The following is a 15971-nucleotide window of genomic DNA, read 5'->3' as shown; positions in this document are numbered from 1 at the left end:
ACAGACTTGAAATATATAGGGATAAAATTTCTCAAGGTAGGAGGCTAAATTTCCCCAGGTCAGAGAACTGTGGTTCAGTGTTCTTTGTTAGTTTCTTGCCTCTTTCCACTTAATACATTTTATTTGTTATCTGCATCTCTTCGCAGCTCGAGGCAGGGTACAACATAATTAAAACACACAAAATCATTAAAATACATAGGACAAAGATTAAAGCACTAATTATAACAAAAGCGAAATAATTTATATTGCTTGCATTTTTGGTGTATATTTTTAATTAGACCAAAAGTCTTAAAGATCAACCTTGGACAGTTTATTGTTCTTCCTTCTAACACTGAGGGCCTCTTTCATAGTGATTTTGTCGTTCAGCATGCTCTCTAACAAAGCTCAGGGACTAGCTTCTCACTAAGTCACAACCTTGTAATTGTGCATGCTTGCCTGGGAGAGCAAACTACTTGTTCAAGCCTAGGGATCATGATGCTAAAAACGCTCATTTTCACGATGCATATAAATTAAGGATTAGCTGTTTTTTGCAAAGTTATTTTTGAGTGCTGGCTTCTTTGACCTGATGTGCTACTGGGTAATGCTGCTTCATTATTTCCCCTGGAGAGAATGCACAGGCAGCTTCTTTGTGCTCGCCAACAATAGAGCAAATGTTGACATCAGGAAAGGTCAGCACACCCCAGGTGGTGATTAGCTCAGCAAGTGCTAGGGGGAGTTGGTATGTGGATATTAGAGTCATCGAGGGGGAGACAGAATTGTTCCCATATTGGTTTGGTTGGGTATCAGTAGATTCTCATAGATGCTTCTGGTCCCCATCAGCTTATCTTCACTTTGCTGCATAGCACTTGGCTTTATCAAGCATTCCTGTAAGATATAGCATTGTCTTGTAAGGGTGGAGGTTGGCTGAGTGAGAGAGGTGTTTAGGCCCCTGCTGCTGGAGATTGTGCCATAGTATTGGACATCCAGTTCATACTGCAAGAAGCATTAGCAGACTGGGTTCAATATTCTGCTGAATCTGCCTCACATCTGCTTCTTCAGCCTGAGGCTTTTTTGCTGTAAGTGGCAGAAAAGTGATGCTCTGCCAGATCAGATTGAGGTTCTTTACTCTTACATATGTATTTTGTGAGGATCATTGAAATACTGTCTGTGCTGGACATGGCCCTGTGCCCTGTTAGGTTGCTCTTTGTTTTTGAAAGACAGTTTTTGATCCTGGAAATTTGGAGTTTTTCTAAGTCCCTTGGTTACCGAGGGATGCCTGGCAAGCTTTGCTAACCACAGATGTCTTGAGTCAGGAATCAGAAACCAGGAATCTCACCAGGTTGAAGGCAAATGACAGAGACTTTATTCAATTTGTGCAAAAGGGACACTCGTACAGCACGGAAGCTCAAAAAGCACAAGTGGAAAAGTATAATCATAAGCAGACCTTTTTTTATAGATTTGAAACTCCCTCCCTTTCCCTTGATTGGCCAGTGCCCAAGAAGCCGGCTGGCATCCCCCAGCTCTCTGATTGCTCAGAAGGTGGGTCTTAGCCAGTGCACACCATGATTGGAGAAGACAATGGTGGTGATGTAGCTGGGGATAGGCATCTGGAATTGCTCAAGAAAGGTTATTGGAGTCCATAAGTTCATGCACATTTGCCTTCATTTTGTAGAGTTCAATAATAATTAAAAATCTACAAATATAAAAGAGTTCATGTGGTGCTTGGTATAGGCTTATGAAGGAGGAAGAGGGAGTGAATGGAGTCAGACTTGCCATTTCTGAGCATAAGATGGAAGAGGTAATTTGCCTTATTTGTTTACATTTTATCCCCTCCCCTCACGTGTATATCCACATATTTACAAAAGGAAAAATAAAAGAAATATAGAGAGACACATAGTAGCAGGGGCTTGGAAATGGAGGTGCTTTTGATACATTTTAGCCATTTAGCTTGCATCTTGGCTGGGGGAAAAGGGAGAGGGGTAGGATAGTTGGTCTCCCATTAAACTCCGGAGATTTGCTGGTGTGGACTGGCTCAGACTAAACATCTGAGCCCGGGGGGGGGGGGGGGGGGTAATCTGTGCGTGAGGGCTCGGAAGCCATGGGATATGGGCTGCTGGTGGTGTTTGGAGGCTTGAGGGAGATTGTAGGGATGGAGGCCTTTTCCAGTTCATATGGCCTTCTGTCCTTGAGAAACAATTCCTATGGAGGTCAGACTATGTCTTCTTTTTATTGAGGGTGGTGTTGGGGGTCCTTGATAATATTTTCAGCATCTTGCTGAAAATATTATGTCCTGGGACTTTTCCTCAAATTCTGGCACCCTGATGGGACTACTCTTGATTAATCCCGTCAAGCAATCAAGTTGCTACTGTAAAAGTAAAATGTTCTGTAGAACTACATTTGCAACTATCAACTGAGGCAAGGATGAGGAACCTGTAGCCTACCAAAGGTTGTTGGAGTGCAGTTTCCATTGTTCCATGATTACATAACTTGGCTATAATTGCTGGAAATTACAATGAAACAACACTGGAAGACTGCAACCTTCATTTGATAGGTATAGATGGTGAGATTTTCCCTGTTCTCTTCTCCCTGCACTCACACCCATGTTCTTATAGCCCTTAAGGCAGCTTTCTTTCATGTAAAAGGGCAATAGTTCAGCACATTAATCTAGTACAAAATCCCAAAGCAGTGTGCACGTGGCCATAGATTGGGATTGATTTAATGGCCATTATTTGAGCTTGTTTATGAACCAAATGTGCCAGAAAAGAACTGACATAGCTTATCTTGAGTCTTTGGATAGTAAGGTGCAGAGAAATGGTCCCAGTGTCCAAAGACTGTGTTGTTAAAATTATTAATCCCAATTATATAAACAGAGAAAGCAGAAGCAAAACAGATAATGGTTTTTTAGGTTTGTGGTATGTTTTACTCTTATAGAGGCAGAAGAGTCTGATGGAGTGGGTTTCTTATGCTTTCCTGCATTGCCTAGCTCATACAGTCTTGGTTAAGTGGGGGAAAAAAGGTCTCTTATACATGTGCATACATTTCTATCCTGGTTTTAGTAGGACTGAATCCAGGTTGAAGTCAATAGTATTGTGCTGAAAAGACTAGAGCCTATACTTTCTTGTTTGTGCTTTTCTGTTCAAAGGCCTGTATAAAGGTGTTGAATGCTATTTGGGTTTTGATGCCAACTCTGGTTTCATTTTATTTTAATCCCTGCTTTCAGGACCTTGCATGTATCCTCATAGCTGATTCTTCTGCTCTTGTTCTGTGCCTTTAAAAAATTTCCTTTGTTCTCAAAGGTTACTCCCTTTTGCTTTGAGACCATGTGGACGCAGAAGTATATCTGTAACTGAGGTGTGGGCTGCATTATCTAAGAACTGACACCCATGCTCTTTCCCTGTGCAAAAGAAATTTGGTTTCTATCACTTGTAATTTGAGGTGATGAGCTGCTGGACCAGGTGATGTGGCAAATGAGACAGCTACCTTCCAATTAAGATATTGAGGAATAGAAACACAAGTGAATCTGCCTCTGGCTCTTTAAAAACACTGTAGCCATGTGAAGTGTTTATTCTTTATAGGCAAATGGGAGTAAGCTTCCTGACCTGCCTCATTTTCTAATAGTTTTTAGACAAATAGCTATATTTGTCTCTGTCATATAAAAAGAAAAGTAATATGTATCTCTGTGTGTGAATTCTAGACATCTTTAAGACTAAATAGTACAGGGTTTCATGGATTTCACTCTGCTTCTAAAGATGTATTGAGGGAATACAAGTCTTCAAAAAGGCTCATTTTAAAATCAATCTGTCTTAAAGCTGCAAATAGATACCTTCCCTTTTTCCAATAGAGGCATTTTTACAGTAAAATCCTAGGTCCTGAAGACTACAAGTGGCCGCTAGTGCAAATTATTGCTAATTTATCTTTTCAGCTTGTGGCTAGCTAGATTGATGTCTCACACATGAACTCAGGACTACTGCTTAATATTATTAACACAATTATTAACTGCTTAATATTATTAACACAAAGTCAACCTTGCAAATAGTAGTTCTATTTAGATCAATAATGAGACAGTTCCAATAAGACATCTTGCTAAGAACACCTCTGTCTCTAGTAGGACTGTGCAAAATACTTGAGCATAGCTAGAAATATTTCAATTGTTCCAATCCGTTTCTTCAAATTCCATCTGCAGTCTTGTTCTATCCTTTGTTCGTATCTAGTTGAATGAATTTTTCTTCTCACGTGGAAATAGATATATATTTTCTGTAGAATTTATCCATAAAATATACATTTATTTATGCTTTCCACTATTGACTAAACTTTGGTTACTAGCATATGCTTTCTGCATAGTTTTTAATTATACATATTTTAGCTCCCAAGGAGCCTCAGTGGCGCAGCGGGTTAAACTGCTGAGCTGCTGAACTTGCTGACCGAAAGGCTGGCGGTTCAAATCTGGGGAGCAGGGTGAGCTCTGGCTATTAGCTCCACCTTCTACCAACCTAGCAGTTCAAAAACATGCAAATGTGAATAGATCAATTGGTGGGAAGGTAACGGCACTCCATTCATTCATGCCGGTCACATGACCTTGGAAGTGTCCACAGACAACTTCGGCTATTCAGCTTAGCACCAACCCCCAGAGTCGTACACAACCAGACTTAATGTTAGGGGAAAACCTTTACCTCATTTTAGCTCTTCGTGGTTTAAAAAATTACACATGGCTTGGGTTTTATTTTATTTCTCTACAAACATTTGTATTTCTGAGGTAATTCTTGCAAAATAGATACCTTTAACTAGAATCTAGATTCTAACAAAAAAAAATTCCACCCTGATATGCAGAATCCACAATATGCAATTTTCCAAGGCTGTGACCCTGCCAGATGTCCAGGGGTGGCTGCTGGAATATCTGCAGTAGAGCAAGCAATTGCTTTTGCCAGCTAGGCTTGATTTAACTTGCTTATTTTGCATTGTGTTGCAAAAGATCTCATATACAGTGAAGGCACCACTTCTCCTTGGTTCTGTTTTATAGATTTTATTGTTCTTTTGTTGAAAAATATCAGTTTTCCTGGACAATGGGGGTTCTATCTTTTAAATGTATATTTGCATTTGCTCACAAAGGAGACAGTATTGTGTAGTGCAGCCTCATGGTCGTTACTATGGCTGGACTACTTTGTTGTGCCAAGCAAAGACTCAGACACGTTTTCTGATGTTCTTTTATAGCTTTGTCATGGAGGCTTCTTTAATGACCACACTATCACTTTCAAGTTGAAGGACCTGTTTCTATCTATTCTTGATATAAATCAGAAGACAATGAAAAGCAACAAGTATCTGTAGTATTTTCTTATAACAGGAAAGTGATCATTATACTCAGAAGTTAGAAGCCTGAATCGTGATTATGCTCCTTGGTATTAATCTTCTCTCCCTCCTCAGCATTGGTATTCTCTGTACACTTTTCAGATATTTTATTCTGGAGTTTTGTGTTACTGTAAAGTTTTGTACATTGTGGCTTGAACTGGCTTGATATTATAAGAATCTGAGCAGATGAATTAAAACATTCTATCTAATGTATATTGAGAAACATTTTAGTGAAGTGTTCTATTAGTAATGTTTTAACTGGTTTATAGTCCCTTTGAGGTGTTGGATAAATAATTGGTACTGAAATGTGCATCTGGATTTCCTTACAGCCTTTTGTGATGTCTCTTGCTACATGAAGCATTGTAGTATACTGTGTACCATAAAGGTTAAAAAAGGAAGAAGATAGTGACAGACCGTGTCATATTCAAAGCTGGCACTGCTTGCTAATAAAAACATCTAGTGCAGTGGTTCTCAACCTGTTGTTCCCCAGATGTTTTGGCCTTCAACTCCCAGAAATCCTAACAGCTGGTAAACTGGCTGGGATTTCTGGAAGTTGTAGGTCAAAACACCTGGGGGCCAATAGTTTGAGAACCACTGGTCTAGTGCCTTGGTTGGCACGGACATATCAAATAACAGATCTGTTGCTATGTATTTGGATTGTAAGTGCAAGAAAACCGGCTATGTTTGAACTCATAGCTGCTACCACAGTGGTAGTCTTGCATAATCTATCTGAGCACATGCTGAAGAACCAGAACACTACTCAGCAAACTTTCTACCTTCAGTTCGGATTGCCTACACCTCCTGTGTCATAGTGGGGATGTCCCACCTTTGCTCATGTTTCTATGGTTTCTGTTGCTTAGTGGCAATTGGCTGTACTGTTGCAGTGATCTGGATGCTGGGTCAGTTGGGCAGATTTGAAAGAAAACTAACCCAGAATGCATTGCAGAAAATAAGTGCAATAACTACAAAGCTAGTACGAACACTCCCCCTGTCAGTGGGACTGTTATGGATAGGCCATTGGGTTGTGAGACCATTCCCTGAGTGTGAGCAATATGTTTTGAGTCACTTAAGTTCAGTTTCACTTAATGTGCAAGCAGCCATGTATCTCTAATGACTGGAGCTCATTTTTACACAATTCCAGGAAGAAACATGATGTATGAATGTAAGGTGGGTGTGCTGATCCAGAGTGGCCTCATGTATTCATGCTATCTTTGTTTGTAGATCTCTACTGAAACATCCCTCTCTTACTCATTCAATCTCTGGGACTTTGAGGATTCAGCTTACTGCTGTCAAGGAGACAAATGGCTATTATCTTGCTCTAGAAAAGCTCAGAGGAGTCTAGGAAGGAGGAGGCACTGCCTCAAAGATGCTACAATTGTGACAGTTGCTGCTTCCTATCTAGCTTTTAAAAAATTTAAACTTGAAACTTCAGGATTGTTTTTATGCTCCTTAAATAAACTATGATACAACCAAGCCAATTTGCTTGAGAATTTTCGTGGAACAGAGCTGTACTTTTTAAGGTCTCTGCTTAAGACTACTAATATCAAGAGGATAACTCATGTGGAATCCTAGTCACCACATGACCTTGGAGCTGTCTCACTACTGCTCATGTGCTGGAGAAGGAGTCCCCGGTGGCAGAATGGGTTAAACCCTTGTGCTGGCAGGGCTGCTGACCAACAGCTTGGCCATTCGAATCCAGGGAGAGTGCATAACCTCCCTCTGTCAGCTCCAGCTCCCCATGTGGAGACATGAGAGAAGCCTTCCAAAAGAATAGTAAAATATCCATCATCTGGGTGTACCCTGGGCACCGTCCTTGCAGACAGCCAATTCTCTCACACCAGAAGCGACTTGCAGTTTCTCAAGTTGCTCCTGACATGAAAAAAATGTGCTTGAGAGTTGCACTGTCCACTGACCTGCTTACAAGATATAATGTTACATACTTTACTGTCTCTGATGTTAGTCCAAGAATAGCACAACATTTCAAGTCACCTTATTTTGTGTCCATCCTCTTAGTCACAGACTAAATCCTGTACTTAAAGTTTATTCATTTGATTCTGAATCCATAAAACTGGTCTGAGAGCTGATCAGCAGTTGGTATCAGCCTAAAGTTGGTGTACTTTGAAGAATGTTACAGTAGAGTCTCACTTATCCAAGCTTCACTTATCCAAGGTTCTGTATTATCCAAGGCAGTCTACCATTTAGTAGTCATTGTTTTTGTAGTAAATGTTGCAATGTTTTGGTGCTAAATTCATAAATACAGTAATTACTACATAACATTACTGTGTATTGAACTGCTTTTTATGTCAATTTCTTGTAAAACATGATGTTTTGGTGCTTAATAATATAATTTTATGTTTAATAGGCTTTTTTTCTTAATCCCTCCTTATTATCCAAGATTTTCGCTTATCCAATGTTCTGTCGGCCCATTTATCTTGGATAAGTGATACTCTACTGTACATTGTGCCTTACATTCTAGTTTAGACGCAAGGGAAGCATGGTACACTTTGGAATGATTTTATCGTTCCCCCTCAGTATCCACTGGAATTTGATTCCAGGAACCCCCCACAAATTCCAAAATCTGTGGATGCTCAATTATAAAATGGTGCCATGAAATGGCATATTATCTAAAATGGTGAATTCCTCAAACGAGCCCCAAAGAGAGCCTGGGGATCTGTGAAGTGGTGGGAGGCTGCAGCAGACTATGCCTACACATCAGTGTAATTCTCTGTGGGTAGCAAAATCAAGGTTTGCATCTGCTGTTTTGTTGACCATTATCCAGTTTGGAGGGCTCATTTTGAATCCTCTCACAGTTTCACTGAAATGTCACCATCCTAGATAATTTTGGGTCATGTAAAAATTGTTTTTTCCCTCTATTCTCTCTGTTTGCCTCCGACCCCAGATGCAAAAATTAAATAGTATTAATCTAAATATGGGGGAAGACATTTGCTTCCCTCAATTATAAGGATTCCAACTCTGCTTTTATGTTGTCCTTTGTCATCAAATCTTTGTACTGTATTTTGTTTCTGTCTTCGTGTGTTGTTTTTGTATCTGTATCTAATAAGCTGATTGCCTGTCTTATCTTTCCTTCAAAACAATCTGCATTGTGCAAATCTTTCACTGACGTTGAATTTTGTTAAATTGGCATTTAAATCTCTTCTGGTTGAGAAAGTCACAACTAGGCTAACCCTGGAGGGCTGCTTTTTCACTCTTGAATCTCAGTAGAACTGAATATATCTCGGAAGGAATTGGAATGAAGGCAAGTCAGACTGTTATTTCCCATGTCTACAATATGGAAACAAAGCAGCAGATGAATTAGTTGAAATAAAATATTTCATTGTGGCACTGGATTCAGGGTCTGACTGGAAGTGATAGTTTCATGACCTACCCTTTGCATTGTATTTTATATTGACAGCTACAAAGCAAGGTGCATCTAAAATGAAGAGGCAGAAGAGAAGGGAGATTTGGATCTTTACCTCCATTTCAAATTGTCACCTTGTTCTCTTCTTCCAGTAAGGCTAGGATGATAATACTGTTGTATTACAGCTTCCAGTAGCTGTAGTTACATAGCCAATGGTGAGAAATGATGGAGGTTCCAGTCCGACAACTGGACCACATAATTCCCACTTGTGCAGTGAGGCTGGATTTAAATACAGTAGAGTCTTGCTTATCCAACCTTCACTTATCCAACATTCTGGATTATCCAATTCAGTCTGCCTTTTAGTAGTCAATGTTTTTGTAGTCAGTGTTTTCAATACATTGTGATATTTTGGTGCTAAATTTGTAAATACAGTAATGGCTACATAACGTTACCATGTATTGAACTGCTTTTTCTGTCAATTTGTTGTAAAAAATATGTTTTGGTGCTTAATTTGTAAAATCATAATGTAATTTGACGTTTAATAGGCTTTTCCTTAATCCCTCCTTATTATCCAACATTTTAACTTATCCAACATTCTGCTGGCCCGTTTATGTTGGATAAGTGAGACTACTGTATAGGAATGTAAAGGTAAAGAAGATCATTTGGGACATAAAAATGTTAATGACCTTCTTTCATGTTTTCAACATGAAATTTACTTCATTCTTTAGCTTTGTACTTGTTTGTTGAAAGCACAGGTTCTGAAATCTGGAATTGCTACTCTAAACCTTTATTAAAGAAGGATATTATTGAACAGTAGCTGCACCTAATCCCTATCTGTATGAAAGCTAGATTGGGAATCATATTAATACATAACTGCTTCCCCCATATAAAATGTTGTTATTATTCTTTATTATTCTTTTTCATAGTCATTCATACAAAACATCATTCTCTTTAATTTCTTCTATTGTTTACATTTGAGATTTTCACCAGTATGTGACTCTGAGTTGTTCTAATAGCATTGTCCCCCTCTTCTGATCCAAATGGAAAAGAACAGAATGATATCTGTGTGGTAAAAATGAAGCTTTGATCCAGAGATATATCTGTAACATGGACAATAGAAATAAATTATTTGACACTTCTCCTTTTGGCTTGGTGAATTTAGCTGTCCATAATATGAATAAGATAAATATTTCAGGATGTGGATATTATGATGGCTTAGGGTCTGGATTTGACTTCTTATTACTTGTTCCGATTCATAAAGTACTAAATAAATTATCTCCCACCTTGCAGGCGCTCCATCAGTTGTATTATGATCCCAACATTGAAAACAAGAACCTGGCTCAGAAATGGCTGATGCAAGCCCAGGTATCACCACAAGCCTGGCACTTCAGTTGGCTGCTTCTAGAGATGGACAAGGTGCCTGAGATCCAGTACTTTGGGGCCAGTGCCCTCCACATCAAGATTTCACGATACTGGAATGACATCCCTACTGATCAATATGAGAGCCTCAAGTCACAGCTCTTCAGCCACATCACCCGTTTTGCTAGTGGTTCCAAGATTGTGCTGACTCGACTTTGTGTGGCCCTTGCTTCATTGGCTCTAAACATGATGCCAGAGGCCTGGCCATGTGCTGTTGCCGACATGGTACGCATGTTCCAGGCAGAGGACTCTAACGTTGATGGGCGAGCACGCTGCCTTGCTCTCCTGGAACTACTAACTGTCCTGCCTGAAGAGTTCCAAACCAGCCGTCTACCGCAGTACCGTAAAGGGCAGGTCCGTAGTGTCTTGGCACAGGAATGCAGTTCTGTATTCCCCCTACTAGAGCAATTACTCCAACAACAAGACTCTCCCAGCTTCATTAAACAGAAGGTGTTGAAGTGCTTCTCTAGCTGGGTACAGCTGGAGATACCACTGATGGAGTGTGAAAGCTTGATTCAGGCTGCCTTTACCTCCTTGCATGATCCAGAACTCTTTGACACTGCTGTGGAGGCCATAGTCAATGCAATTTCCCAGCCTGATGCTCAGAGGTAAGTGTTAATTTTACATTGCCCCACTTGTGGTCATAGAGAGTTTGTGGCTATTTAGTGAAGCTCCAATATTAACATAATGCCTGTCATCTTTTGGTAATAGCACACTGACTCCAGCCAAGAAATGAGAGGGAAGAGTGTGTGTATCTTTTGACAGGGAAGGAGAGAGGGTTTTTATCCTTAGAAGGTTGCTGCTTAAATAGCGAATAGAGTCTCTAAGACAGTATATGAACTTGGCAAGTTTATTTTGAAAGGGAGATTGCTTGGCGAGATTGGGAAACTATTGAATTGGAACTCCCTATGATGAACAAGTGCAAACTTTGTATCTTCTTTCTCTCATTATAGTATTTTAATAGTTGTATGTATAGCATGGTAACACTATGCTAGGAGATTCTTGCAGAGATTTATCCAGAGATGGTTTGCCCTTATTTTCCTCTGTGGCTGAGAGAATGTCAATTGTTCAAGGTCACCAACCCAGTTCCTAGACTGTTAATCACTTAGATCAAAGGTTCCCAAACTTTTAAAGCCAAATGCCAGTTCACAATCTCTGATTTTTTTTTGGTTTTTTTTTTTGGGGGGGGGGGGCATGAACATGAACAAATTCCTATATCTTATTTGTAGTGCAAAAAACCCCATGAAATAACAATATAATATTTAAAATGAAAAACAATTTAAACCAACATAAACTTATTTATTTATTTTGCAACATTTATATCCCGCCCTTCTCACCCCAAAGGGGACTCAAGGCGGTTTACAAGTATATATACATACAATATATAATATTATACAACTATATTACAATATTATTAGTAATATTGCATGTAATATAAATATACAACTATAATAGTGAATTATAATTATTATTACATTGTATTATGTCATAATATTATTATTAATATTACATGTATATACAATATAATATTAGTATAGTATAATATTATTATATATTATTATATCATTAAATTGATATAGGATAAATTGATAAACTTACAAGTATTTCAATGAGAAGTGTGGGCTTGCTTTTGGCTGATGAGAAAGTAAAGTTTATTAGGATTATTGTTGCTATGTGCTTTCAAGTCATTTCAGACTTAAGTGACCATAAGGGAACCCTATCACAAAATTTTCTGGTCAAGACATATTCAAAAGGGATTTCCCTTTATCTTTATCAGAGGCTGAAAGAGTGTGACTTACCTAAAGTCACCCAGTGGGTTCAGAGCCACACTCTGAGGTTCAAACTACTATGCCATGCTTTCTGAATTCCTTCTCTCTCTGTTTCCAACCTACATTTCTTTCTCTTTCTTACTTTTCACCCTTCCCTATTTCCCAGCTATCTTTCATAATTCCTTTTCTCCCGCCCTCCTTTCTTCCCTCTTTTTCCTTCCCTCCTTCCTTTCCCCCTCTTATTTCTTTTTTTCTTTCCACCTCACTCCTTCCTTCCTTTTTTCCCTTCCTCTCTTCCTCCCTCCTTTTCTCCTGCCTCCCTCCCTCCACCCACCCACCCCTCCCTCTTTTCCTTCCTTCCCCAGCAGTAGTGTTTGTGTGCGGCGGGATTTTCATAGTGGCAGGGCAGGGGTGGGATTGCATGGGTGAGCAGCATGTGAAGCGGGGGCTGGGGAAGAGATCTTGGCAGGCCAAATCTGCCCTGCAGGCCTTAGTATGAGGACTCTTAGTCTACCACTCTACTATGCTATCTTTTAAAATCTGAACCACAGAAAGAGAATTATCTAGTAACCAGGTGAGGATGAAAATGTATTATTGCTAAATAAGTATGGGCCATTGATTTGGATGAAACAGATTTGAAAAATAGAGCTTCACATATTTTCTGCAATGACAGCTATTCTCAAAGATCATTTGTTGGTGATATTTAACCTGACAAATGGGTGCCATGTGTCATCTTGTAAGTCCAGCAGAGCTAGCAATGTGGCCATATAGCTCAGCATTTGACTTTCTCCAATTTGAATTTTCTTTTTCTTTGAGATGATTTTTAAGTTAGCATATTTGCATGGCACTTAATTTCTTAACTGCTGAAATATGTGTGAAAGCTAGTCACTAATGAAGGAATAGAGAGCTGTGACATGGAGGGTGGAATTTGCCACTCTCCCCATCCCCAGAATTCATTTTTTTACACTATATCTTAGTTAACTTATTTAATAGAAAATTTGATACCGGAAGCAAAATAAAAAAAGAGAGAATAGGGATAGATTCCTATACTAAAAAAATGAAAGTCTGTTCAAAATGTTTCAGCAAACATTTTATCCAGAACTAACAATATAAACATGGGAAATAAAACAACCAGGTCTGGTGATTCTTTCATAAATAAAAACATTGCAAGCCTTCTGGACATTACAGTATTTGAAAGACTCTTTCTAAATACATCTAGGAATGATTTAGCTTTCTTTCACCAGCTTTTACCGTTCTTATTATTTCCATTTGGTGGCCAATGTAGACTGTTTTAATGTGCTATAGGAAGCTGGTAAGGCAGACTTATCTGTTTTCCCTATTGCCTCCATTTTGCTGCTCATGCATACTCACTAAGGGATTCTGGAGGCAGCTGCTGTTTACCTTGCATTGTATCCCACTGTAAGGTTTATTACATTGTTTAATGCATAGTGCTATAAATCACCACTTTATTTTAATACGTTTACTTTTCAGAGACTTTATTAACTGAGATGTGCCTGTACATAACTTCATCTTAGTGTTAGGGAAATTTCCAAAATAGGGTATTAAAAATACAAAACAGGATACTTAGCTAAACAGTTAACTCACAGCAAGCAGAAGGTACAGTGTTGTGGCTGTACAAGAATTCTTGAGCTAAGGAGGCAAAGATGCAGAGTTCAATCCTTAAAGTTTCAAAAGATGTATTAAAATATAAGAACTACATTTTTGATAGAAAAGATTGAGTCTAAGCTTCTCTCTAATTCCATTACTTCTAAGGTTAAAACAAAATGATAGCCATGTACAAATACGTGAAGGGAAGTCATAGGGAGGAGGGAGCAAGCTTGTTTTCTGCTGCCCTGGAGACTAGGACATGGAACAATGGCTTCAAACTACAGGAAAGGAGATTCCACCTGAACATCAGGAAGAACTTCCTCACTGTGAGGGCTGTTCGACAGTGGAACTCTCTCCCCCGGGCTGTGGTGGAGGCTCCTTCCTTGGAGGCTTTTAAGCAGAGGCTGGATGGCCATCTGTCGGGGGTGCTTTGAATGCGATTTCCTGCTTCTTGGCAGGGGGTTGGACTGGATGGCCCATGAGGTCTCTTCCAACTCTACTATTCTATGATTCTATGAAAAGGAAATAACCTCTAAATACTACATTTTCTCAATCACACAAGAGTAGAGATGTCTAAATGAAAAAGGGGAAAAAGAAGTGTGTCTATGAGATCTCATTCTACATCATCAATTAGGATGGTAGGAGAAAACGAAAGAGAGAGGAAAAAAACAAATAGATAACAGACATTAAAGGAGGGGAGAGATGGAGTGGGGAGAGATTCCCTTAGCCTATCCTAATGCTATCTTGTTGCTTCTCATTGAGGAATGTGAGCAGACTTGAGCAGTGTGTGGTTGAATTCCAACCCTTAGGACACAATATAAATCTTTAAAACTATGCCCATGCCTTGTTGGTAAAAGCATTTTGTAAATACACTAATGTGGTTATAGGAATAAACATAATACCCATTATAAAAATATACAAGCTATGAAGTATTGCATAGAAACAAGGCTCTTTGATATAAATTGCACTGTCTCCTTCCTTCCCTCTCTCCTCACCTTGCCCATTGGCAAAGCAGGTTACTGCAGCAACTGGTGCTCTGATATTTCAGATGGCAGAACAATACATATAACAAATAAGGAATTGGAAATGTATAGCTTATTCAGCCTACAGAAGAGAAAATTATAGGGAATATGATACCATTTTAAAACTTTTAAACTTTTTTAACTTTCTAAAAAGATGACAGAGTAGGCAGAGTTTTCAACTATGTATAAAGATGGCAGAGTTATATTTACCAAAGGTCCTGATGGAAGAATCTTTGGAATCAGTTTTGCAGCAGAATAGAAATATGGTAGTTTTCAAGAAGACACTTTTGATATGAATGCAGAAGAACAGTTCCCCCAGATCTGCACAGAAACTCATCTTCTGGAGGTTTTATGCAGGGGATGAATGAGTAGTGGTTTAGGAATAGTACAACATATAATTTTGCCTGTGCAGGAATTATATCCAAGGATAGGCAACATTTTTAGACGCAAGGGCCATTTGAATGAGGAATGCACACATGCATACACTTTCCCTGATTTCTCAGCATGGAGGTTGGAATCTCTCTTGATTATGTGCAGAGACCTAGGGTTTAATCACCCCATATTCCTGTAATCCAAGATGAGAAAGCTGTTTTCTGTTTGCTATAGTGGCATATTACTTAATTTAATGTCCCTTTTTTCTGCCAATATGGAATGAAAGGTGGAAAGGCAGCAATGTTGATTGTGTTGGGTAACTAAGGAGTGAGAGTTAGAAAATCCTTAGAGTTAGAAAAGCCTTAGAGTTAGAAAAAAGTATTTTCACACTCTGAGCAGTTCACAGTCACAAATTGCCTGCCACTGTTTTAAGTATCAGTCTTATCCCTGATTAGGCAGAGCAAACTTGAACAAAGATCTATTTAATTTGAAGAGTATAATGGAACAAGAATATTTCAAAACACTGGGAAGAAAAAGAGTAACACTTCAGTCTCAAAAATAATTCACTTCCTTTATATCTTCTGCAGAAGAAAGGTGTGGGGTGCTTCTAGAAAAGGCTTTTTATTATTTCATTACCCTGCTTTATTCACAGAATTTTACAGAAAATCCAAGTGCCATTGTCTTCATCTTGTAAGTTTCCTGTGTTTTCCCAGTTCATTCCCTATATTGTCTTCATAACAAAAATCTATTAAGGAGGAAAAGATGTAATTCCTGCACTATACATTTTAATGTTAGGAGCAGTCTATCTGGAAGCACTCTAATCAAAATCAATTAATTGCTCCTATTGACAGATGAGGAATATAATGTCTGAGAGACCGACAATTGACAGAACTAACAGTTATGGTGAGATTTCTCCCCCCTCGTTCTCAAACTGTTAAGAGTCAGAAACCTTTGGAGATTTACTACAAATAGATCAAAGATCTATAATATACAAATTTACCTTCTGTCCACACTTGGATCATCACAATGCTGATAGCAGATTGTCTCTCCGTGATTGAATTGCGTACACTAGGTTTGAGTCAGAAAGTTGATCTGTCTTCT

The 15971-nt window shown here is 38.9% G+C and overlaps 1 protein-coding gene across 3 annotated transcripts in view; it reads left to right on the top strand.

The window, feature by feature from the left end:
• Positions 1-15971, top strand: part of ipo13 (importin 13) — a 60563-nt gene that overhangs the window by 4186 nt on the left and 40406 nt on the right. For all 3 annotated transcript variants that reach the window (XR_010005777.1, XM_062979652.1, XM_062979651.1), the window contains exon 2: positions 9971-10707. Coding sequence is in view for 2 of the 3 variants with exons in the window: in XM_062979652.1 (XP_062835722.1) it covers positions 9971-10707 (737 nt within the window). In the remaining variant the exon portion in view is untranslated. The remainder of the gene's footprint in view (positions 1-9970; positions 10708-15971) is intronic.

This window comes from Anolis carolinensis, chromosome 4 (genome assembly GCF_035594765.1).
Source record: "Anolis carolinensis isolate JA03-04 chromosome 4, rAnoCar3.1.pri, whole genome shotgun sequence".
NCBI classification, from domain to species: Eukaryota; Metazoa; Chordata; class Lepidosauria; order Squamata; family Dactyloidae; genus Anolis; species Anolis carolinensis.
The sequence above is the reverse complement of the archived record's forward strand: the minus strand, read 5'-3'. Positions and strand labels throughout refer to the sequence as shown.